The sequence below is a fragment of the Gorilla gorilla genome, chromosome 2 (genome assembly GCF_029281585.2).
Source record: "Gorilla gorilla gorilla isolate KB3781 chromosome 2, NHGRI_mGorGor1-v2.1_pri, whole genome shotgun sequence".
In the NCBI taxonomy this organism is placed as follows: Eukaryota; Metazoa; Chordata; class Mammalia; order Primates; family Hominidae; genus Gorilla; species Gorilla gorilla.
This window is the reverse complement of record NC_086017.1, coordinates 190,888,595-190,914,561: the sequence shown is the minus strand read 5'-3', so window position 1 is coordinate 190,914,561 and position 25,967 is coordinate 190,888,595. Positions and strand designations below refer to the sequence as shown.

The 25,967-nt window shown below is 39.2% G+C and overlaps 1 protein-coding gene across 22 annotated transcripts in view; it reads left to right on the top strand.

Moving 5' to 3' along the window:
- The window catches only part of PEX5L (peroxisomal biogenesis factor 5 like), a 242,110-nt gene extending 216,158 nt beyond the window's left edge, over positions 1-25,952 (top strand). For all 22 annotated transcript variants that reach the window (XM_004038055.5, XM_055381829.2, XM_004038053.5 and 19 more), the window contains 7 exons: positions 1,405-1,521; positions 5,372-5,515; positions 9,194-9,264; positions 11,374-11,571; positions 12,596-12,761; positions 13,199-13,356; positions 18,999-25,952. In XM_004038055.5, coding sequence (XP_004038103.1) covers positions 1,405-1,521; positions 5,372-5,515; positions 9,194-9,264; positions 11,374-11,571; positions 12,596-12,761; positions 13,199-13,356; positions 18,999-19,203 — 1,059 coding nt within the window. In that variant the 3' untranslated portion in view covers positions 19,204-25,952. The remainder of the gene's footprint in view (positions 1-1,404; positions 1,522-5,371; positions 5,516-9,193; positions 9,265-11,373; positions 11,572-12,595; positions 12,762-13,198; positions 13,357-18,998) is intronic.
- The last annotated feature ends 15 nt before the right edge of the window (positions 25,953-25,967 follow it).

The following is a 25,967-nucleotide window of genomic DNA, read 5'->3' as shown; positions in this document are numbered from 1 at the left end:
TGAAGGTTAACCTCAAGTCAGTGTGATGGTATATCAACAAGCCACAGGACTTCGAATCATAGACACTGAGATTTGCAATTTGTAAAAAGTATGAATTTCAGTCCCAGATTCAGGTGTTCAAGGAACACTCATTGTTTTGTTTGTTTGTTTAAAGAAAATAAAGTGGTTTCCAAGTGTCTCTCTTAGCAGGCTGGTAGGGAACTTACTCTAGGGCACGAAATATGAAATATGGAAGGCTTATGTAGTGTCAGAAAACAAGGACAGATGCCCCGCCGCTTCTGGCTGTCATGGTGACCACTAACAGCTATCCAAGGCCAAAGTGGTTCCTTGAAATTCACTTTCTATTTCCCGGCCGTGTGAGAACAGGGGTTCAAATGAGCCCTCTTTATATATCCACAGTCCTCCTCTCTGATATCAAGCTCGTTTGCCTGGGAAATAGCTAAAAACTGAGCACCAGTCTCCCACTAATCAGAACCTGCCACCCTCCATCTCTTTCCCTACCCCTGGAAAATTCCGTCTCTCTTAAATTCTTTAAGATGCTTGCTTCTTCCTCCTGCCCCTTGGGCCACCCAAAGAACTCTCTTCAGGCTTAATAAAATAGAAGTCAACCAGGGACGGCTCTTGCAGCAAAAATCTTCTTCAGTCTAGGAACACACACCCCCCTTGAAGTAAAGAAGAGTAAACAGCCTGATTTCCCTTACAGAAGATGTGTGGGGAAACTACAAGGAAACAAAAACAAAGTAGCATTTTTCAAAAAATCATCCTGCCACATAAAAGTCCTTGAAGAGGATTCAGTCAGGTTCACACCAGGGTCCCTCATTCTTTAGCACCAGCAGACCAAGTTTGCCGTAAGCTGACAAGTGTGGGCTTGGAAGGCAGATGAGGTTTGGATCCTGTGAGTCCTAGCTTTGGGACCAGAACCCTCCAGGCTCTGTTTTCTGCTGGCACGGTGCTTGACACAGAGTAGGATCAACTAACGTTTCATTCGCTTGTCCGTACCTGGCTGTCCTCCCAAGTCACTGCTCAGCCAGTCCCAAAGCAGTTGCTCTAATTCTTTATATGCTAGGAGCAATTCTGGGAGAGACTGCCCTTCCTAAAATGTAGCCTAGTGCCCACACATGAAACTGTATATAAGTAGTAGGTTTTTAGCTGAATTTGGCATATGTGGTCCTGGTCTTTCTGATGTTAGTTATTTTCCTGCTGGAGAATACCACAGCTAATCCACTTCAACACTCTGAACAGTGAGTACCCTCCAGAAGCTCTTCAGCCACGCCTATCAGTTGGATGTCATCAGCCATTTTATTCCTCCCCAGAAGCCTCTTTTATCTATTAGGGGGGGAAGAAAAACACAGATGATGTGGCATGTTCTTAAATCCATCTCCATTCATTTTTCCTGTCTCCCAGTCAGATACAGAGTTTTGGGATAAGATGCAAGCAGAATGGGAAGAAATGGCTCGGAGGAACTGGATATCTGAGAACCAAGAAGCCCAGAACCAAGTAACCATCTCGGCTAGTGAGAAGGTAACCAATTCTGTTCCTATACACGCTGACTACTTTTCTCCACCTTTTTGGATCATATTTTATAGATTAGTCAATAGCTATTCTGTCAAAAACACAGTAATTAAAAAGACAATTTAATGTCAATCTGACCTAGAAGAAATTCTGATAGAATGAGACAACGTAATTATCCAACGTGTGAAGGCAGCCAAGTTGGAATGAAACGCTCTTATTTTTATCAGTGTTCAGACAGACAGTTTGGCAGCTGACCAGAGCTTGGATCCTGACTGCTAGCCAGTTACTGAACTAGCTGACATTGAGGGTGGGTTGGAACAAGAATTGGTCTAATGTCACAATACTCTGTCAGCCAGTCATGTGAGTGCTGTTGATTTACCAACAACAGAAGTGATACCTGTGGCATGGGAATGAAGTGGAGACTTGGGGCTATATTTCACAGGTGGTCATTATATAGCCAGCAAAGAAACTCTGTGGAAAAGATGCTCTCACACAACCAGGTAAAGTCCCAAGAGGATTCCTTAGAGGTACTCCCCTGATAGGAGCCCCAGCAAATGCGCAAGTAGAGTGAACAACCAGCCAAATCACTCATGAAGTCCCAGTTGCTCTAGGATTTATGCATTTAAAAAACACTTGGTGGGGTTGGGGGGAACACTGAGGAATAAGTGTAAATGACTTGAAAGAAAAATGTGGAACTTTCTTACCTAAAAGAGTATATATCACAATAGCCAAGATATAGAAGCAACCTAACTGTCCATCAACAGACAAATAGATAAAAAACAATGTGAGCCTGAACAACAGAGTGAGACCCTGTCTCTACCAAAAAAAAAAAGAAAGAACTGTAGTTCTACAGTGCTACAGGAGACTACAGGGGACTACGCCTGTACTCAGCTACTCAGGAGGCTGAGGTGGGAGGATCACTTCAACCCCAGGAGGTCAAGGCTGCAGTGAGCTGTGATGGTATCACTACACAGCCTGGACAACAGAATGAGACCCTGTCTAAAAAAAAAAAAAAAAAGGAAAGGAAAATGTGGTACATATATACAATGGAGTACCGTTCAGCCATAAAAAAGAATGGCATCCTGTCATTTATAACAACATGGATGGAATTGGAGGTCATTATGTTAAGTAAAATAAGCCAGGCACAGAAAGACAGACTTCATATGTTCTCACTTGTTTGTGGGAGCTAAATTTAAAACAAATGAACTCATGTGAATGGAGAGTAGAATGACGGTTACCAGAGGCTGGGAAGGGTAATGGGCAGGGGAGGGGGGTAGGGAACTGGGGATGGTTAATGGGTACAAAAATATAGTTATATAGAATGAACAAAATCTAGTATTTTATAGCATATTGGGTGACTACACTCAACAATAATTTATTGTACCTTTTAAAATAACTAAAACAGTATGATTGGATTCTTTATAACACAAAAAAGGATACATGGTTGAGGTGATGATATCCCATTTACCCTGATGTGAGTGTTACAGGCATCACATACGTGTATGCCTGTATACCTGTATCAAAATATCTCATGTACCCCATAAATACATATACCTATTAGGTACCCACAAAAATTAAAAATTAATTAATTAAAAGAAAAGAAAAGCTATATATAGATAAGTATATATTATTATTTTGTGGTGGAGGAAGTCTCAATAATATTCAGTTCTGGATAGCATTCATGACATTTTGCTAATGCAACAAATATTTATTGAGTATCTACTCTTACACTAAGTACTGGGGATGTGATGACGAATAGTCTCCGATTTTAGTAGATCTGCAATCTACATAGTCATTAAAATGTCTCTCTCCTCCAAATACTCTGTCCCTCAATGGGCCAGGCAATCTCATAAAATTAGAACAACCATCTCATTAAAAGTAACTGTCTTTTCCACAAGGAAATCATAGCTAAGTGAGCACACAGGACATTGATTCAGATCATCAGACTCTGGGCTGTAACTCGTGCCCCCGAGGTCTGCCTGAGCTCCATAGCCCCTTACTCCCAGAACCCCATACCCACACTAACCCCACATAAGCCAGTCACACCCTGTGGCTTTTGATGGGGCATTTTGTCCTTCTAAGCACCTATGGAGACTGAAGGCCTCCACTTGATCTACTCTTAAGCCTTAGTAACATCATCAACACACTAGCTTATTTGTATCTATCAAATTTAAAAGATTTTATGACACTCTATGCAAGTAAAATTGCAACAAATAACATCTCTCAGCTACTTCAGATGAGAGTTTAAATTGGACAAATTTTTTCAAAAACAATTTAGCTACACATTTCAAGGGCTTAAAAATAGCTCATAACCTTTAACCTAATAAATCCCTCTGGGAGTCTATCCTAAGGTAATAAGTACATGCAGCAAAGATTTGTGCATGAGGCTTTCGCCATAGTTTTATTTATGATAACAAAAACTTTAAAATAACCTGAATGTTCATCAATAGGGGATTGAGTAAATAAATATAGCCTATCCACAGGAATAATTTTAATAACATAGAGAAATCACAATATAAAACTAAGCGAGGCCTAAGCTACAAGACTGCATATGTAATATGTGCCTATTTGTTTAATTTATATGCTCATAGAAAATACCAGTTATTTATACATCCTGTATTCTTTAAAGTTTTACAATTAAAAAAAATCTTTAACTTTAAAACATGCATGCTCAACAGGGGCAATATAGCCCCCAACAGGCAAAAACTGGTTCAGGGTGAAGGCAAAAAAGTTCTTAGCTATGACAGTGGTTTGTAGTTCTCCAAAGGGCCCTAGTAGGTAAACAGATATACAGTATGTGGGATTCATATTTCGGGGTATGGGTGGTAGCACTTAGCAAAAACATGTCTAAAGAGTCAGTATTTTTAAAATCTTGAGGGGAAATTGTTGAAACAAAAAGAACAAAAAATATCAGAAGAAAGCAAACTCAAAAATATTAGCAGTGGTCGTATCTCGGTTGTGGCATTATAGGTAACTTTTTGTATCTTTTTATATTATTTAGTATTATCTAAACTTTATACAATGAAAATGTACTATAGTCATAATAAGGAAAAGCAGAAATTTAAATTTAAAATAAAAAATTAAATAATAATTAATCAAAATAAATAAATTTAATTTAAAATTGTTTATTATGCTTTAAGTTCTGAGATACCTGTGCAGAACATGCAAGTTTGTTACATAGGTATACACGTGCCATGGTGGTTTGCTGCACCCATCAACCCATCATCTACATTAAGTATTTCTCCTATTGCTATCCCTCCCCTAGCCCCCCACCCCTCAACAGGCCCCAGTGTGTGATGTTCCCCTCCCTGTGTCCATGTGTTCTCATTGTTCAGCTCCCACTTATGAGTGAGAACATGCGGTGTTTGGTTTTCTGTTCCTGTGTTAGTTTGCTGAGAATGATGGTTTCCAGCTTCATCCACATCCCTGCAAAGGACATGAACTCATCCTTTTTATGGCTGCATAGTATTCCATGGTGTATATGTGCCACATTTTCTTTATCCAGTCTATCATTGATGGGCATTTGGTTTGGTTCCAAGTCTTTGCTATTGTGAATAGTGCTGCAGTAAACATATGTGTGCATTTGTCTTTATAGTAGAATGATCCTTTGGGTATATACTCAGTAATGGGATTGCTGGGCCAAATGATATTTCTGGTTCTAGATCCTTGAGGAATCACCACAGTGTCTTCCACAACGGCTGAACTAATTTACACTCCCACCAACAGTGTAAAAGCATTCCTGTTTCTCCACATTCTCTCCAGCATGTGTTGTTTCCTGACTTTTTAATGAGAACTTATTGAATGTGACAATGAGAAGAGAAATCAATGGCTCATGCACTGGCCTTTTTCTGTGTTGCAGGGATATTACTTTCACACTGAAAACCCCTTCAAGGACTGGCCTGGAGCATTTGAAGAAGGCTTAAAAAGGCTGAAGGAAGGGGATCTGCCAGTCACCATCCTGTTCATGGAAGCAGCAATTCTTCAGGACCCTGGAGATGCAGAGGTGTCATTCTCCCTTCATTCTGCCAGACTCGGAAAGGGCATGTGCTAACGAGGGACAGATAACACAGAACTCTGCTGGGTCACCTTTTCATCAAGTAAAGGTTCCCAGAGGAGTTAACCTAGCTTAGTCTACTTGTTTAAAAGTTATAAATAGGTACCCGTTTTCTAACCAAATTTCTAATTGGCAGTGTTTACAGTGCCTATAAATAAAGATTGGGGGCAGGAAAAGAAAAATCAAAATTACCAACCTGGAGGCTTATCAGTAGTTTTCTTTTTTTGAGACAAGTCTTGCTCTGTCAACCAGGCTGGTGTGAAATAGCGCAATCTCAGCTCACTGCAACCTCCACCTCCCAGGTTCAAGCGATTCCCCTGCCTCACCATCCCTAGTAGCTGAGATTACAGGTGCCTGTCACCATGCCCAGCTAATTTTTGTATTTCTAGTAGAGACAGAGTTTCACCATGTTGGTCAGGCTGGTCTCGAACTCCTGACCTCAAGTGATCCACCGGCCTTGGCCTCCCAAAGTGCTGGGATTACAGGCATGAGCCACCATGCCCAGCGGTAGATTTCGAGGGACAGTATATAGTGGTAGTTTCCAAGGGACAGTATATAGTGATGTCTGGCTCTTGTGTCACACTGTACATCACCCTTGGTTTACTCACGCCACATTTATTGAACACATACTATGTCCCAAAAATTAGACCAGATCCTGGCTTAAACTGTTGAAAGCTGGGAAAACATATCAGGTAAAAAACATGTTTATGGTCTATCTGGGAAAACAAGTAAAAACATCAATGTAGTGTAATAAATGCAATGTCAGAGTGTGCACAGGATGCTGAGAGACTAGAAAGCATCCAGCCTTTCTGCACAAGTGAAGCCAGGGTGGGGGCAGGAATTAAAGGCAATAGGGGAGTCAAGTTTTTGTTACAAGAGAGCGCTATGTGGGTAGGCAGAGGGGCATGAAGCATCCTGTTAAGAGGAAGAGGGGAGGAGAGAATGGTACAGGGAAGACAAGAAGAGATAGGCAAGAATTTGAAATTCATCTGAAAGCCATGGGAAACCACTAGGGGCCTGTACTCAGGAGAGGCATACCAACAGATTGCATGTTAGAAAAACCCCTTTCTCCGAGATGAGAAGAGTGATTAGAGACAGAGGCTGGGAGACCACCAAAAAGCTTCTGCAGTCGTAATCCCCTAGATTCCTAAACCTGTGAAGGCCTATCATAAGATAGTGTCAATATAATGGTTTCTTCTTTCATTTGTAATTTTCAGGAATCATCATATAAAGAATATTCCCAAGGGAATCTGCAGAAATTGTAGGGACCGGTATATATACTGGTGCTGAGAATGCAGTGTAGAATAGTGGTTAAGCATCTAGGCTGTGCTATCCCAACTGCATAGGTTCAGATCCCTGTTCTACCTGTTAGCCATGGGACCTGGGGCAAATCAGTTAAACCCGCTAAGTTTCAGTTTCCTCATCTGTAACATGGAAATCCTAATAGTAACTATCTCATTGGGTGTTGCGAGGATTAAATTAGTGCACACAAATAAAGTGCTCAGCTCAGTGCCTGGCACATCAATATTTAGCCTTCATTTTTATTATTGGTTGTACTTTATGTAGGAAGAATGAGTAAACTGATCACTACTTAAATCTTGTAATATCTTGTTGCTCAAAAGGCTTACAGTGAAATGGGGTTGAACTGAAAGCTGAAATTCTGAACCAAAATATTAGAATTTTTAAAAGATAGGCCAAGTGTGGTGCCTCATGCCTGTAATCTCAGCACTTTGGGAGGATAAGGCGGGAGGATCAGTTCAAGCCAGGAGTTCGAGACCAGCTTGGCCAACGTGGCGAAACCCTATCTCTACTAAAAATACAAAAAAAAAAAAAATTAGCTGAGTGGGATGGCTCATGCCTGTAATCCCAGCTACTCGGGAGGCTGAGGTGGGAGAATCACTTGAACCAGGAGGCGGAGGTTGCAGTGAGCCGAGATCGTGCCACTGCACTCCAGCCTCAGTGACAGAGCAAGACCCTGTCTCAAAAATAAATAAAATGAAAGATATATTCTCATTGTAGAAGAGGAAATTATTACACTAATATGAAACTATAGGCCACCCCCTAAAAATAATAATGTCATCTCACATAAATGCTATGTATTTTACAAGGCGTTTTCAAATATATTACATTATTTGACACAACAGCCCTGGAAGATTTTTTTAAGGACATATTACGATCTCAGATTCATAAATAAGAAAATGAGGGCCTGTGGTAACTAACAAATCCCAGACAAGGACCCAGGGCTTCTGAATCTATGGAGACCTCAAAGTTAAAGTAATAACACTGCAGACAGTGAAAATGACACCATGGCCAAAGCCTAGAAAAACGCCCCCAGAGAAAGACTATTTCATCAATCTTTTCTTAAGAAGCATTCTAAGATATATGAAAGGTGAAATCAAAATAGAGGTTGCTGTCTGTATGTTTAAGAGATTTAAAAGAATCAAGGATATTTGGAGGGGGGAATAATCAGTATTTTTATGAGTTTATAAGGTATATGTAATAATAACCCATGAGAGGAAAAGCCAGTACCATTCAAATGGCACTTTAAGATAACTGTGCTTTCCTAGAGTTTTGTTTTAAAACGGTATAATCTAAAATGATGTTTGGGGAGTGTGTAAGAGTCTTTGGGGAATGTGTAACTCTCCCAGCCTTGGGAAGGAGAGTTACACACTCCTCAAACATTTTTAAACCCTAAGACCCTAATATACCTCCACCCCCAGCAAATTTGAAGACAATGTGTGTAATGAGAGGTTTCTGCTTGTGTGTATTACTCTTATAACAGTGTGAGAGTTATTGTTCTTATGAGTATACAGAGAAAAATTTGCTGTGTTAAAAACTTTAATTCTAGATATAAAAATATAAGCTATCTGCTTGAAGATGTTCTTCATATTATTTACAATAGCAAACAATTGCAACCAACTTAAAGCAATAAGGGAATTGTTGAGTAAATAATGGAATATCCATTCAACAAAATCCAAATTAAAAATTACAAGGGTTTTGTAAAAACATGAAAAAGGGCTTAAGGTACGATGAAATGTATAAATGTAGACTATAAAATTATGTCTACATTATGATTGTGTTATATGTTTTGTGCATTTTAACAGTGATTACATTAGAGGAATGAACACATCATAGGAGATTTTGTTTGTTTTGCTTTTCCTAGTTCCTAAATCTCCTGTGAATTCTTCTAGTAAGTGACTTTCATTCATACAAGCTAAGTTAATATTGTACATCTTGAGATTCCTTATTATAAACTTCATGTAGCTACATTTCTGGGTTATATTTCCAACGCTTTTCCTCACAATTGTATAATTTTATATATTTATCTTTTGGTTTTAAGATACCTAATATAACGAAATCTCGGAAATCCAGAGGTTTCCATCGCACTGGGTTATAGGAAAGGATAAATACTGAACGAATTTGGAAATAATGACAGAGGATCTTGACCCAGGTGTCACAAGAGAGGTTGAATGAAGAAATGCATACAATATTTTTCCCTTTTATATAGCGCTCACATATGAGACAGCTTGCTCTGCATAGGGGATCCATCACAGGTCAACAAACCAACTGAAGCACATGAGTAATTCTGCTTCATCTTGCAATGTTAACATCAGTTGTCTTTCGTAGGCATGGCAGTTCCTCGGGATAACCCAGGCGGAGAATGAAAATGAACAAGCAGCTATTGTCGCCCTCCAGAGGTAAAGGAAGCTAAGTGCAAAATCATGGGCCTGGTGGACACTTGTTAATGAACTTCCTGTTTCAGATTTGTCTTTTGATCTTTACTGAAGTACAGTGTAAAGAGTTTGTAAAGGATAAGTGCTGAGATACCACATATCACTCACACTTAGCTCTGAAAAACAACTTAGAATGAAGTCATGTTCCTAATAATGTCTTACTATCTACAAATCAATGGATATTCACTGGCACCAGAGAAAGCCTGTGTTAAACCCAGTCATAAAGTAGACTCATTGAATAAATAGTTCCTTTTAACGTTTTAGCCTTCTGAAACATCTGAAAATATTCTTCAAAAAAAATAAGTGGAGTACTGACTAATGGTCTGCATGACGTTGGAGCAGGAGGGATGGGAACAGTGGGTGTGTGTGATATTACACCCTACTTGACTAGAGCTCCTATTTAAACCTTGGAAAAGTAGCCTCTGCCAGATAGACTTCCACTTTCCCTACCTTTTATTTTGAGTGCCTTTAATATAGTGCTATAGGAAGAGAATATATATGTGTGTGTATACATATGCACACACACACACACACATACATTCCATATGTTATATGTATGGTGTTTATATGAATGTACATACATAATGTATGTGTATAAATCCTATAGCTTTGGAATCTCAGATTGTAAGAATTCTAGACTCTTGCAATTCTAGGGCTTTACAATCTTGGCATCCTAGATTTCAAGATTCTGTTGGTATTTGATGAAGTAATGGTGCCTGGGGTGTGGCCCTGCCTTCAGAGCCTTTTCCTACAGATGAGAGAATTGGGGATCAGGAAAGGTCACGGTCACACAGAGAGTATGTAACAGAGACAGAACTTAAACCCTCATCTCCCAACTCCAAATCTGGAGCTCTGAGTCAGTGGTTCTTAACCCTGTATACACATGCACATTAGAATCGTTTGGAGGGGAAAAATAATGCCCAAGCACAGCCCGGAGATGATCATTTAATTGATCAGGGCTGGGAACCAAGCAGCAATAGTTTTAAAACTCCCAGGTGTTTGTAATGTGCATCCAGAATTAAGAACCTCTCTACCCAGTGCTGATAATCTGGGAGATTAGGCCCACCACAGAGTGGTATTATGTCCTGCCTAGGGCTTGCTCCTCAAAGTCTTATCCAGAGACCTCATCATCACCTGAGAACTTGTCAAACCTGCACAATCCCAGGCCCACCCCAGTAGACCTACTGGATGAGAATGAAGATTTTATAAGACCCCGCCAGATGATTCACATGCACTTCAGTTTGAAAATCCCTTGCTAGAGGCCAGTGGAATAGAATGAGGGGGAGTAGCTTTAGCCTGTGTCTCCTGTAAATCCACATCAGTAGTTCTGAAAACACAGGAATTTCCCTCTCCTTTGCAAAAGACTGTAAAATCTTTCATATCTAGATGTCTACATTCAAGTCAGTTCTCTTTGGGGATAATAGATATTTAATATATTGTAGTAGAGGTCAGGTGTGGTGGCTTACACCTGTAATCCCAGCATTTTGGGAGGCTGAGGCAGGTGGGTCACTTGAGGTCAGGAGTTTGAGACCAGCCTGGCCAACATGGAAACCCTGTCTCTACTAAAAATACAAAATTAGCCGGGTGTGGTGGGCATCTGTAATCCCAGCTATTCGGACGCTGAGGCAGGAAAATCGCCTGAGTCCAGGTGGCAGAGGTTGCAGTGAGCCAAGATCACACCACTGCACTCCAGCTTCAGTGACAGAGTGAGACTCCGTCTAAAAAAAAAAAAAAAAAGAGCAGCATTAAAATAATGATATCCCCTATTTCTCATTCAATCTCATTAGATTAAGCACTAATAAATCATGTGCAGGGATAAGCCACATAGTTTTAAAGCTACTTATTAAAATTACCAAACCTAGCAATCATTAGGGTAAGTTTTAACTTTCTTAAAAATATGCTGAGGTCTCCATTTTTATGTGGATAAATATGGTGCTTTCCAGGGACTTGACATAAGTAAGCTTACCAATGCTTTTGCAGTATTTAGTTAATAAAGACCCCCCACATTTTCTGAAGAACTGTTAGATTGTGGCTCAAAAAAAAATCTGAAATTGGCTTCTTTTTTTTTTTCAGGTGCTTGGAATTACAGCCCAACAACTTAAAAGCTTTGATGGCCTTGGCTGTGAGTTATACTAACACTGGCCATCAGCAGGATGCCTGTGACGCTCTGAAGAATTGGATTAAGCAAAATCCAAAGTACAAATACCTTGTGAAAAGCAAGAAGGGATCTCCAGGCCTCACCCGGCGGATGTCTAAGTCCCCAGTTGATAGGTATCCTTCTCGTTATATTACAGCTGGCAGTAAACACCCATATATACAATGAATCACCTAAAGGGCAACTAATGAGCCTCACACCCCAGACACCACCCACTCCAGAATGGTTTGCAGGACAGTATTCTGCTGGAGGAGCATCACTCGTTAGAAAGATTAATGCTTAGACCAGGGCCAAACTTCGGGCACATGATCTACATTGTGGGCACTCACAGACATTTATCTGAGTGCCACATTTTAAAGTCAAATGCTTTGGACACATAATTCACCCAAGGTGAAGTATAATAAATACTAATGCTCCAAGTTTCATCCAGCCTGAGAATTAGGAATGGGGAAAATGAAAGTCTCGTCTTATAGAAATTTTGTTTTTTTTGTTTTTTTTTTTTGAGACGGAGTCTCACTCTGTCGCCCAGGCTGGAGTGCAGTGGCACAATCTCGGCTCACTGCAAGCTCCGCCTTCCGGGTTCACGCCATTCTCCTGCCTCAGCCTCCCGAGCAGCTGGGACTACAAGGGCCCGCCACCACGCCCGGCTAATTTTTTGTATTTTTAGTAGAGACGGGGTTTCACCTTAGCGAGGATGGTCTTGATCCCCTGACCTCGTGATCCGCCCGCCTCGGCCTCCCAAAGTGCTGGGATTACAGGCGTGAGCCACTGTGCCCGGCCTAGAAATTTTGTTTTCCATCAGCAGTAAATCCTTATGTTAAATCCTTATTCACTGAGGCCTTGGGAAACTTAGCTGTGGGGTTTTCCACATTGGCACTCATAGAGTCAACAGAACTCCCCTCGTGAAGACCTTACTTAGCACAGTCTGTATCCGTGTACAACAAAATAGTTCATGAAATTCAACCATATTTTAAAACATTCAGCATTAATAGTCCTCTCATTGAATTAAGGTATTTTAAGCAAAATTTTCCAGTCTGTAACGAAGAGACTTCTTGAAATACAGTCAAGGGATTTAACAGTAAATCATTTATGTTCTGACTATTTGGATTACAAATCTAATTTTTTTTTTTTCTCTTGTAGCTCTGTTCTGGAAGGCGTGAAGGAATTATATCTGGAAGCTGCCCACCAAAATGGAGATATGATCGACCCAGACCTACAGACAGGTCTAGGGGTTCTGTTCCACCTGAGTGGAGAATTTAATAGAGCAATAGATGCATTTAACGCTGCCTTAACTGTTCGGCCAGAGGTAAGACAGCACAGCACAGCAAGAAACCACAGCGTTCTCTGTAACAAATAAGTTTTCACAGGCTACACCGTCTACATTTCTTCTGCACTTTATTTCCCTGACTCCCATTGTTTAAAGTGATGGGCACTAATAATGTGCTACTGTGGCTGTTAATATTGAAATACCTGAAATACAAACACTAATATTGAAATACCTAAAATAGAAACACTAATTGATGTTGTTGATGACAACATCAAATGGTAGCTGTTCGTTGACGAGTGAAAGTCATTTGACAAAACTGTCCGTGAAGATTTTTTAGTAATTCACCTGGCCATGGTCTCCATCCATGAGCACTGCATAAATTTTTAGCCATCTTCCTTTCTCTGCAGAGAAATACAGGAATGCTGTGTCATTGTGCCTTGTACTGGGTTGTTAGAAAGTTCTGATTTTGTCATCAGGACTATTCACTATGGAACCGCCTCGGGGCGACCTTGGCGAACGGAGACCGCAGCGAGGAAGCCGTGGAGGCCTACACGCGAGCACTGGAGATTCAACCAGGATTCATCCGGTCCAGATACAACCTAGGAATAAGCTGCATCAACCTGGGCGCCTACAGGTGAAGTATAGCAACAGGCCAAGGATGAAGGCCATGCCCAGGACTGAGGTCGAATAATCTGAAAGGTTGTTTCCAAGTAAAAATGCCTGCCTTGGTAGGAGTATTCCTCCTCCTGCCGTTAAGGGTGAATGTGGAGCCTTCAGATCCCAAGGCCTGTTTGAGCAGGAACCCTGTGCTTCTCTGGTTCTCAGTCTTTAGAGAGCAGCAGTTGGCTCCGCATCTTGGGAAATGCAGATTCCCGATTCCTGGCCGCTGAGATTTTGATTCAGTTGGCCTGGATTAGGACAAGTTATCAGCATTTTCAACACCCCCAAGGGCAACTCTTCAAGAAATAGTACCCGTCAATCTTTCATTTTCCACTTAAGGAAAAAAGAGCCTTGGAGGTGTGGGCAAGGGGACCTGGCAAAATGACTTCAGAAAGTCCCAGAACCAGTGTTTAGCAAAGCAAAACTAAGAGTCCAGGTTTTCTAAACCTAATATACCAATCAAGTTAGTTGGGAGAAAAAGAAAAAACACAACTGGGCTTATAGTTTAAAATGCCTTTCTCATTCTCGTCCTTCGTCGTTAAGGTCTGCGTCCTCTCTTTCTTTTTCCCATTACCAGGGCCTAGAAATGACCTTTATTTCTTTCAGATAATGAAAGTATGGGTAATCTTTTTTCTTCTTTCTTTTCCCATTTTTTTCTATTTTCTAAATAAACAGGTATTACTTTCATAATTTGGAAAAAGAACTAAATGTTAATTTTGAACCCCACAAAAGATGTAAACCCTTTCTCATTCTCTGAAAGGGCCAGGCTTTAATAATCAGACAAGCCTGTGTTAAAATCACAGCTCTGCCATGTACCGGTTTTGTGACTCTGGTCTATAATTTTTAGCCTCAATTTCTTCACTTGTTAAAAAAAGAGAGAGAAAGAGGTAATGATTATTTTTCAGGATTTTGTACAGGTTAAATGTAATTGCCTAGCACAGAGCAGATGCTCAGTGCCTAGCAGGCATTTATTATGATGATTATTATTTTTGCCATCATCATCCTTATTACTATTATTTATTTAGTAAGTCATCAGAGAACTGTATAACTAGAGTTCACTCTTTTGACATCTGAAGAATGACTGCTTCTGAACTGCATTGGTGCATTTTGCCACTGGCAAACATTGACATCCTAGAAAATAGTTGTTGCACTGTACGAAAAAACTCTTACAAAGAGCATTAGTCACTGGATTAACTGTGTCAAGAGAATTTTCTCAGATCAAAACCAGGAAGAGCTGAATGACTCCTTACCAAGCGGCTTGCTTTATTTTATGGACACTGTGAAATGTGCCACCGCAGAGGCCCTGTTTACATCAGCTGTGCAAAAGCCCAGAGCTGACTCTGTGCCACCCCCCTACACATCAGCTGTCCAAGCCCTGCGGATGTCTATTTTCTGTCCTAACTTCATTCCTGGCTTCATCTGATTTTCCCAGCCAGATTTCCTATTTACGTCTTTCATTCACTTTTTTTCTAGATATGTTGTGTATATGTATTTTATGAGACACCTTAGATTCCTTTTTTTTTTAGAACAAGGGAGATGTAAAAAAAAAACACATATATATAAAAAAACATATAATGTAATTGTTATAATTGTACTTACAAAAGAAATATATAAATATTACATACATTTTATATATATACTATATATATTTTATATATTTTTTTTCAATTAAAGGAGGCTTTTATAAAGCTCCTAGATGAGTTTTTCTTAATTGTAACTTCTTAGGGTTAGAAAACAATAATTGAGCGGCCAATAAAATACTTTCTTGGCATTCACAGATACAAAATTCAGCAGGGTTACTGTTTTCAGGAACCCATGAAGGCTCATGACAGGTAAAAATGGCCACCTCCGTTAAGGTGTAAATTTTAAATCCTCAAGCAGAAAGTCTCCCATACTGGAACAAGTCAATTTTAGGGTTGCCAGATAAAACACAGAATGCCCACTTAAATTTGAATTTCAGATAAACAACAAATAAGTTTTTAGTGTAAGTACTTTCCAAATATTGCATGGGATGTTACTGTACAATTGGCCCACCATATCCATGGGTTCCTCATCTGTGGGTTTAACCAACTGTGGATTGAATACATTTCTTAAAAAACACAACTTTTTAAAAAACAATATAGTATGACAAATACATAGCATTTACATTTTATTAGTTATAAGTAATCTGGAGATGATTTAAAGTATATGGGAGGTGTGTGCAGGCTATATGCAAATATTATGCTATTTTATACAAGGGACCTGAGCATTCTCAGATTTTGGTATTCTCAGGGGTTCATGAAACCAATCCCCTACGGATACCAAGGGATGTTTATCTGAAGTTCACATTTAACTATGCATTCTGTATTTTTATTTGCTAAATCTGGCAACACTACTCAGTTGGCTACTTTGGAACGTATCGACTAAGTTTTGTGGGTCTTTTATTGTCATGCCAGATGGGGGAAATCTGAGAAGTGGTAAGAATTTTGTGCTTTTTCCTGAAAAAAAAAAAAAAAAAAGAAGACCATTGAGTGAGACGTAATTTTTTTTTTTTTTTTTTGAGATGGAGGCTTCTGTCACCCAGGCTGGAGTGCAGTGGTGCAATCTCGGCTCACTGCAACTTCTGCCTCCCAGATTCAAGCAATTCTCCTGCCTCAGCCTCCAGAATAGCGGGGATTACAGGCGCCCACCACCATGCCTGGCTAATTTTTGTATTTTTAGTAGACACAGGGTTTCACCAGGTTGGCCAGACTTGTCTCAAACTCCTGACCTCAAGTGATCTGCCTGCCTCAGCCTCCCAAAGTGCGGGGATTACAAGCATGAGCCACTACGCCCGGCGAGAGAGAGACATAAATCTTAAATGAATTCTGAAAAGAAGTATAATTTGAGGTATAAGTGCATACTCAGGAAATAACAACCCTCAATAGAGAAAGAGCTCAAAAGAAGCGAGGAGCTGGTTTAAGTACTTTCAACTTCACAAAAGCCTTGGGACCGCTCCCTCAAGAACTGCAGGTGTCGGTGTATGTATCTGTAACACTTGCGGCTTGTCATCACATTTTCCATAAAGAGTCAAAGGCAAGCACTACCCTGGTACCATATACAATTAAAATAAGGAGAGGAAATTGTTGGTGTGAAACTTGGCTTTAGCTCAAAATGTTACACCTTTGTCAATAGAGCTCCAGACTACAGCTTAGACCAATGAGTCTTAGCCTTTTCAAAAATGAGGACTCCTTTGGATGAAAATTTCATCCTGCTTGATAGTAATATTTTTAGTATGAGTATAATGAGGGAAAGCTATAACGTGGTGCTTTTAAATGAATGGGCTTTTTATTAATCATGACAATATACACAAACATTTAAAATTATTTATACATACATGTGTGAAACATTTGAAAACTATTCACACATATATATGTACAACCTTCTGAGTCCCCCAGCAGGACTCTGAGTTCACAAGCAGGGGAGCAGGTTTAGACTAGCTTTATGGGGGGACAATAAAACTGGAGTTGTTTGATGAGGTGAGTAAGTTCCACTATTCTGTTTCTCTCCAAATCCCTCTGAAACCATTACCGCACACTTGGAGCTGGACGCAGCCAGTGAATGAGAGGCTTTCAAGATCTTCCTTTCCCTCGAGTTCTTGCAGGTCTGGGTCTATGAGAGAAAACTGGGAGACATCAGTAGAGCTGCCATCCTGTGAAGTGGGGGCAAAAAGGTCCTCTCAAGTAGGCTCCTTATGTCCATCCATTTCTAAATCTCCCTCTCTTGCTTGATTACAAGAAACCCAGAAGAGGGGGTGATTAGAACACCCACTGCATTCCATTATCCAGGTTGCTACATACACCATGACCATTTCTCACTTACCTTTTATTTTCAGGCAGATCTAACAATATAGATGAGCAAATCCCTGGATTAGGTGCATTAGAATTAGAAATCCAGTCTCATTTTCAAAGTTTCTTACCAGATGCTTATTACCTACCTTGCAGGATTAAATGACATCAAGGGTATGAAAAGTTTTTGAGAACAGTAAAGTGGATGCAAATTAAAGTGGCATGATTATTCTTCGGAAGGATCAGTTTGTCAGATATACTCAACAAGGTTGGGGTGAAATGGGGCTGCTGAAGAGGGCAGACCCAGCAGGTGCACCTGGCACCTGAGCAACAGAGTGGACTAGTGGGCTAGAGGAGCTAGAAGGACTTCAGACAGCATCTAACTTGGCTTGTCTCAGACTTGGTGTTCTCAGGACCCCTCTCCACTTTTAATAATTATTGAGAACCTAAAAGGGCTTTTGTTTATGTGGGTTATATCTATCAATATTTACCGTATTGGAAATTAAACTGAAAACATTGTTAAAGATTCATTTAAAAAGAATAAAACTCACTACATGTTATCATAAATAATATTTTTTACAAAAAATATTTTCCAAAACACAAACAGTCTAGTGGGAAAAGTGACATTGTTTCACATTTTTGCAAGTTTGTTTCATATCTTGCTTACTAGAAGACACACTCTCACACCTGCTTCTGCAGTCACTCTGTTGCGATATCATGCACCATGTAGTCTCTGGAAAATTCCACTGTAAGCATGTGAGAAAATGAAAGCAAAAAAGTCAAATAACATCTTAGCTTTATCATAAAAATAATTTTGACCTCATTGATTCCCAAGCTTCTCCAGACCACACTTTGAGGACTATTGATCTTACTCAGTGATAAGAGCTTTCATGTAGATTGATTCAACTGCACCTCACAAAGTTTGTAAATGTCTTTGATTATCCCTATTACACACTCAGGGAAAGTAATCCTTGGAAAAAAAAAAAAACAAGAAATTTGCCTACTGCTAAATAACTGGGATTCAAGACAGGTGCCCAGTAATAAACTCAATCTACTCTAGCTGTGTTCCATACATCTAGCACTAATGGGAAAAATTAGACCACTTTGTTTTTAAGTAGGGCTATATTATTCCTCTTAAACCTAGTTATAGGAATCAAATCTGCAAATGCATTAAGTGTTCAAATCATTCCTAGAGCAGGGGAAAATCGAATGCATTAATGAATTTGCATGGTTTTGCTATTATTCTTTCTCTCCCACGTGACATTCCTAAAATAAAATTTTCTTTTCTTTTCTTTACTTTTTTTTTTTTTGAGACAGTCTCACTCTGTTGCCCAGGCTGGAGGGCAGTGGTGTGATCTCGGCTCACTGCAACCTCTGTCTCCTGGGTTCAAGCGATTCTCCTGCCTCAGTCTCCCTAGTAGCTGGGATTACAGGGGCATGCCACTACACCTGGCTATTTTTTGTATTTTTAGTAGAGACAGGGTTTCACCATGTTGGCCAGGCTGATCTTGAACTCCTGACCTCAAGTGATCCACCTGCCCTGGCCTCCCAAAGTGCTGGGATTACAGGCTTGAGCCACCATGTCCAGCCTGCTTTTCTTTTTTCTTTCTGACCTCACTGTATTTAACAATGATTGCTCACTAAAGAATATAAGAGAATTAGAAAGTTGTTCATTTGATCATCCAGAACATGTAAGAGGTGATTTAAGATTTTAGATTAAAATCACTTAATCCAATTTTGTTTTGTTTTGTTTACATTTGCTAACTCTGAAATGTGATTCATTTTAAAATATGTTTTTCTACCTTCTTAGAGAAGCGGTCAGCAATTTTCTCACTGCCCTCAGTTTGCAAAGAAAGAGCAGGAATCAGCAGCAAGTTCCTCATCCTGCAATCTCTGGGAATATCTGGGCTGCCCTCAGAATTGCACTCTCTCTGATGGACCAACCAGAACTCTTCCAGGCGGCTAATCTTGGTGACCTGGATGTCCTCTTAAGAGCTTTCAACTTGGATCCTTGAAGAAAGAATAATACCAGTACTAATAATCCCTGATCTGTGTGATTGTACTGAAAAATCAAAAACTATTTTATTATGAATTTCAAAAGGATAAATCAAATATTCAAAAGGCCGTGGTCATATAGCCCAAGGAAATTAATTCCTGTGGACAATGCCCAGTCTCTGTTCAGATCCAAAAGCACAAAATGTTGTATATAGAGTCAAAGTCAGGCTCAAAAGAAGAATTAAGAGACTCAAGACAAACCAAGATAAAGTAACTGTGTGTTGAATACTCTTTCCACAAGTTGCAAGCATATTGCAACACATGTTCTTTGGGTTTTTTGTCTCCCCTTGCAGCTGATGACACATCTGAGGAACTTGTTCATGGGAAACATGGAAAAAGCACTGCCTCAGATTGGGAAATTCTGACGGTTTCTGAACTGTCTTCTTTTGCAAGACTGAACATAGTTTGGGCCATTGGTGCATGCACATATATTAACTCGTGACTAAAGACATTGCTTAAACTTGTTCCAATTCTAACTTTTACTGTAGCCCTTTGATTCCAGAGAGGGAGCTTTGCTGGCAAAAGCAGTTTTTGCACTAGAAATTTTTGCTGTTCCCAATCTAAACTTTTCTGGGATTGTATATATGCACTTTAATATCTTATTTATGCCTTGCTGGAGTTTTGTTTTGTTGCTCCAATTTTTAACTTGGGGGTGAAAGATTTAAGAACTCAGCCTCACTAGATCAACGGACCAAATAAACAATTCCTGAAGACAGGTTTTCATAGGGTAGGATTTTGAAGAAGTGTTTTTCTTAAAGCAGATACGATGACATAAGGCGTAAATATGGCAAACAGATCTTTTCATTCACATGTTTTCTGGGTCTGTATGAACATAAGTAAGACACAAGGTACTGTCTCTTCATGCATTCTCTGCAGGAAGAAAGTTTGATGGTATCGTGATTTCTATTGAGTTCAAATTAACTTGCTTAAGTGTCATACTTTACTGGCTTTGCCCTGCACACCAATATTCCTTTTAAACCATAAATATTTTAAATAATATTTCTTAAGAGTGATAAATAACATTTTTTTCTAAAAATTGTTTTCTTAGTTTCATAATAATCTGCACTGTTCATCCCCTTGCATTCTAAGTGATAGAAGAGCAACACTTTCAAACCAAATCTCACTGAATGCCAGTGATTTCATATGAAAGATGCATGCCTCTTTGGCTCTTTGAACATTTAGCAAGTATTGGGAATTTTCTATTAGCAGTGGTGTTTTAATTGGTTGAATTCCACTTAGTTCTCCACAGTGTTTTGTATGTGTTTGGGGCTTGGTGATTATTTTGAAAGATACATTTTTTAAAGAATTAGGAACATTTTTTGCAAAATGCTAATCAGAATATAATTTTCCCAATGTCAGGTATAGAAGTTATCCCATTCTTCTTTACCTGGTCTCCTTCCTTCATCTAGAACCTTCCCCACAGTAGTCTAATCCTAACAACTTTTTATGTTCTTTGATAATAATAGCTCATCCCGCTCATGATTATAGCTACCCACAAAAAAATAAAACAACAACAGCAAAAAAGACTCCACAGAATTGGGGTCAAAACAGTCTAATTGGCTGGGGAATAAGCTTCTCCTAAGGAGTAAATGTGCACACGTGCTTATCAATTGAATGCGAGGTACAGGAATAAAATCCTCTCCTCTGTTACATCTGAAGTCCTTGGGTTGTGAGAGGGCCTCAAGTTAACAGAAACCACAAGTCCTTGAGGCTTACATATGTTATAACCTATTCTAGTTTATAAAGACAAAAAGCTGAGGCCACTGTGAGGAGTGCCAGGTTTTGATATTCATTGTCAAAGTTCACTTGGGCCAGGTGGTAGCTCCAGCTGGTCAGCAGAAGGCAGAGGCATTCAGGCACTCATCATGGGTAGCAGCGACCACCCAGTCTCAGCCCATGCTTCTCTACAGTCTCAGCAGCAAAGTGAAGCTCAACAATGCTTTCAAGAATGGTATTCTAAGAATTGTAGAATTCGAGAAACCCAGTCTGGTAAGGACTCTTGGGGCCAGCCTCCAAGCCATGGCAGGGCCTGCTTGAATATGCCTGATGGAATAGCATCCTTTCCTTCCCTGCTCCTTCCTCCTGCCATCTCTGTACCTTGACCAGAAAGTCGGCATGAATAGTTCATGGACAAAGGATTGAATAGCCTCTGAACAAAGGATTCAAAGCAAACTTTGGAAGTGTTCTGTGATGCCATTCTATACTTTGAGCAGCAGCTGAATCTGCAGCCTGGATTTAAAGCCTGAAACTAGTATAAATGTCAAATAATTAATTTGTTGCTAAATGGTGGCAAACTTTGTGGCCCAAGTTTTATTTTGCTATTGGAACACAAACTCCAAGGAGCTGTTTTAGGGAAGACTAAACAATCTTCCATTCTTACCATTATCTGGCAATTTGCAGAGCATTTTTAGTAGTACTTTCTCCAGTATATGTAGTATCTGTCAGATCTAAGATTTTTATAGGCCGTCAAGAAGTCCAGAATTACGGCCCAAGAGGAAAAGAGTTGCATTTTTCAATAATATTTTTTATAAAATTAAGTTAAAACCATTATTAAAACATGAGTGACCGGCCGGGTGTGGTGGCTCACGCCTGTAATCCTAGCACTTTGGGAGGCAGAGGTGGGCAGACCACGAGGTCAGGAGTTCGAGACCAGCCTGACCAACATGGTGAAACCCCATCTTTACTAAAAATACAAAAATTAGCCGGGTGTAGTGGTACGCACCTGTAAAACCAGCTACTCAGGAGGCTGAGGCAGGAGAATCACTTGAACCAGGGAGGCGGAGGTTGCAGTGAGCCAAGATTGCACCGCTGCACTCCAGCCTGGGTGACAGAGCGAGACTCCGTCTCAAAAAAAAACAAAAAAGTGACAGTTTATAGGAATAGAGCACCACCAAGAAATCAGTAGCAAGACTTTAGAACAGTCTTTTTGTATAAATCATATGCAGTAAATGTTTGGTTTTTTAGAAGTGCATCTACTTTATTTTTTGGCAGAACAATTTTTGGCATCTTATCTTCATGGTGTGAAATTGTCATTTAAATTACTCTTTCCGTTTGAAAGGGGAGGGTATCCTTATTTCCCTTCTGAGGTACTCTGAGACGGTTTTGAGTTTCCTTTTTCATGTATTAATGTATAACAGCCTAACAGCTCCTAGAAGATGGTATTCTTACTAGAATGGCTACATACGCGTGAATTCAGTTACATACAGGTGACTTCCAGGGACTGACTTCGCCTGTAGATTGGATGAAAATAAAGAGAAAGCCAGTGATTATTGCTGAGTTTCAAAATATAACCATTTCTAGTAGGCTACTTCTACATGCTGTTGTACCTTCCTGGTGAGGAGGAGACAGAGGGATAGGGGAGAGGAGGAGAAATAAAAATCCCTCTCACTGGGCCAATCATACTGATTCATTCCCTTTACTTCCTCCAAAACTCACTCCCCATGACTCCTGAAAAATGGGCAGATCTTGTCCACCAGGAAATTTTAATAGAATACTATGCACCGTGCTTTCTCAGTCAATCTGGATTCCTACTAGAACAGAAAAGTAAGGAAACATAACTGGGTAGGAATGTCCACTTATGTTTCACAAACTCACTTTTAGAGTTTCATGCCACTTTCCTCATTCTTCTCTTTAAGATACTATTATATTGAACGTGGGACCCATGTCTAAATACTTGTATAGATAAATATTTCTGGCATATTCTTCCCATACAAGCAAGACTTGAATACAGTTGTAGCTAGTCCCACTTATAATAAAGGCTTCCAAACTCTTTATCATAAACTTTGTGAGCTTGGGACTATACAGAAAGCAAGTTGATCATTCTGAGACCCTTCCTCATTTGCCCTGAATCAGTTCCCCAAGATTGGACTGTACTTTAAGCTAGTTGTTGTAGCAGTGGTGGTTGTTGTTTTATATCTTGAGATACTTCTAGAACATTCTAGAAACAGGGTATTCTAAAGGCTTACTTTATATGCCATCCTTTTTGAACTCTCTTATTTTAGAAATTATCACACATGCACACTTATGATTTCAACCTTGTAAAATAATTTCAAATTCATTCCGTATCCACATTTTACTGCAGTTTCCCTATCATCTCAATAGTTATAGAACTGGTTGAAATTAAACTGTTTTGAACTAAGAAGTAGATACATATATATATATATTTTTCAAGAGTGTTCATAGGTAAACTCTGGCATAAAGTTTGTAAAAAAGCAATTTTTTAAAATCAAAACGTATAACCTCAGGTACAAAAATATTGCATGCATTAGTATTGCAAATTTGCCTACTCAAATATTAACCAAAGCATGCAAGATAACTTGACTGAATGTAAATTTACACAGTGCATGATTAAGTCTCATAGGTTAGCCTGTTGTTCCTTGCCTCTATACAAGGGAGCATTTTTATGAACTTTGTGTTACAGTTTTTCTATTTGCTTTTCTTATCCTATCCTTGAGATTGTTTTCATGCTGTCACACTGAACTTTACAGATATTCACCCATCTGGTTTCTACAGTGTTACCAGTGTCAAACTAATCCTCTGAAGAATCTGGGACGTCTAAACACTTTTTCAAAAACCAGTTGAGGCACAACAGATCCCAAACTTAAACAAATCCAAGTGTCTGAATGCTACTAAACTAAATCATGTTGACTGCCTCAGCACATAAAGGTTTTGACTTTAAATTCTTAATAATGCATTTCAAAATTTTTCTAAAAGTTTGGGAATAAATTAGAAAAACTGATATTCCAAATAAGGTGAGGAGGTTGGGGTAATGTCAGGCACATCAAAATCATCACATAACGAAGTAGATATGGGGCCTTAATTTTCATAAATGTCACATAGCAAGTGTGTGGGGTATCACAACATTGTTCTGATACAGCCCTATTTGTATGGTAGTTGAGCTGCTTGGGCTACATGTCCCTTGAGAAACTGGACTTGATCAACAGGTCTAAAAACACTGATATTTAGGGAGTGATGAGGTGATTTCATGGTCACTCAGAACCAACTCTGAAATCTTCCCACTGCCTTTTCCCATAACCCCTATTTTATGAGGAGACCAGAAAGGGAGAGAGCAAAGCTCAGTGAGACCATATGGTCTTACATTAGTAACAGCTTCGTTACTCACTCCATATACCCCGGTACCCTCACACACATACCATGAGCTCAAAGACAGAATTCTACACATAACACACATAGCAAAGACGATTGTGGGGAGGCATTAAACAGTTAAGAGGAAAAAAAAAAAAACACAGAAAATTAAACTGTGAGGTTTAACAAACTCTCATGTGGTATTTTGCCTTGAACGAAGTTTCCACTACCTGCAGCTTCTGCAGAAATACCAAAATAACACAGTCTAGAGACAAGTGTCCCAATGTCAGAACTGTTTTCTCAGGACCTTCTCTGTAAGAGAAAACTAACTTGCAATGCTGCAGAATGTCAGAGCAAAACCCTGATGAGCTCCGTGGGATACTTAATAGAAGCCTGCACTCAAAATAATATTAAGATGGAAACAACAACAACAATTAGGCAGTTCTTTGCTCAACTATAAAATGTGTATCATTAATTGGGGGAGGGGGAGGGGGGGTCATGTTCTTTGGATTTCTTGGAAAGGGAAATGGTATAACACAAAAAGACTAAGAGGTATACACAGTCAGCTCGGTAATTCGAGCATTTGGCATTTTCACTGAGATATATAGCATTTCTGCATGGATACCATACAAGAATTCTGCCATGTGAGAAATGTGTTCATGATGGACTACATTACCAGTAGTTAAGGGAAATACAGCAAACTTAAGTTTTTACCAACTTCCTTTCATGTTCCCTATATATCATCTAACCCAAACTTTCTTCAATTTACATTGCCCAAATTTGCTTACATTGGTTGAAAAAAACTGATTAATTTATTAAACTTTTTACAAACTGTAACAAACAACTATTTAGAAAAGACATTTCTACATATTTTATATATCTATGAATATTGCATCTCTAATCTAATCTAAAAATGTTGTTTTGAGACAATTCTTCTGTGATGCTTCCTCCTCATGCTCATAAATGTTTAAAGTCTTGGGATTTCATTTTCAGGCTGAAATAGATAACAAGAAAAAAATTTAAGTTTAAATGTTTACATTGCGTTACTAAATTAATACCAATTCAAATTCAGTGACCTATAGTAAATTAATGGCAATGGGGGGGAGGGGATTTTAAAGTGATTGGCATATTATGTGATACTGTATCAGTGATTTAGTGAAATAATATGTATCATAGCACAACTCTGTTGGGTATTAAGGCTTCATCTTAGTATTTCCCTGCGTTGCTCTTTGAAATAAAATTACTACCATAAAAATAACCTCTTATCATATTGATGTGTTTAATTTACTCAGTTGGCTTCTAATTTGCGTACCAAGATTAAGGTAGTATTTTTGTACTATTATTGGAAGCATGCCTTCCCTTTTTCACATTATTAAATTGTATTTATATTTGTGCAATTTTAAACTATGTTTTCAAATAAACTTTGCGGCTTCAAGGTCTTTTCAGGAATCTTTCAAAATGGGATTTGGGGATCAGAACTCCTTCTGATCAAATGGAATCCAATTTGTACTACTGGCTAAAGGTCCTTTTATTAAATATTGAATATCACTACATATGATTTTGCATGACCTATCTGGAAATCAGGAATGCATTTTTGGATATAAAACAAAACTTTAAAAATCTTCCTCCTTTGTTAATT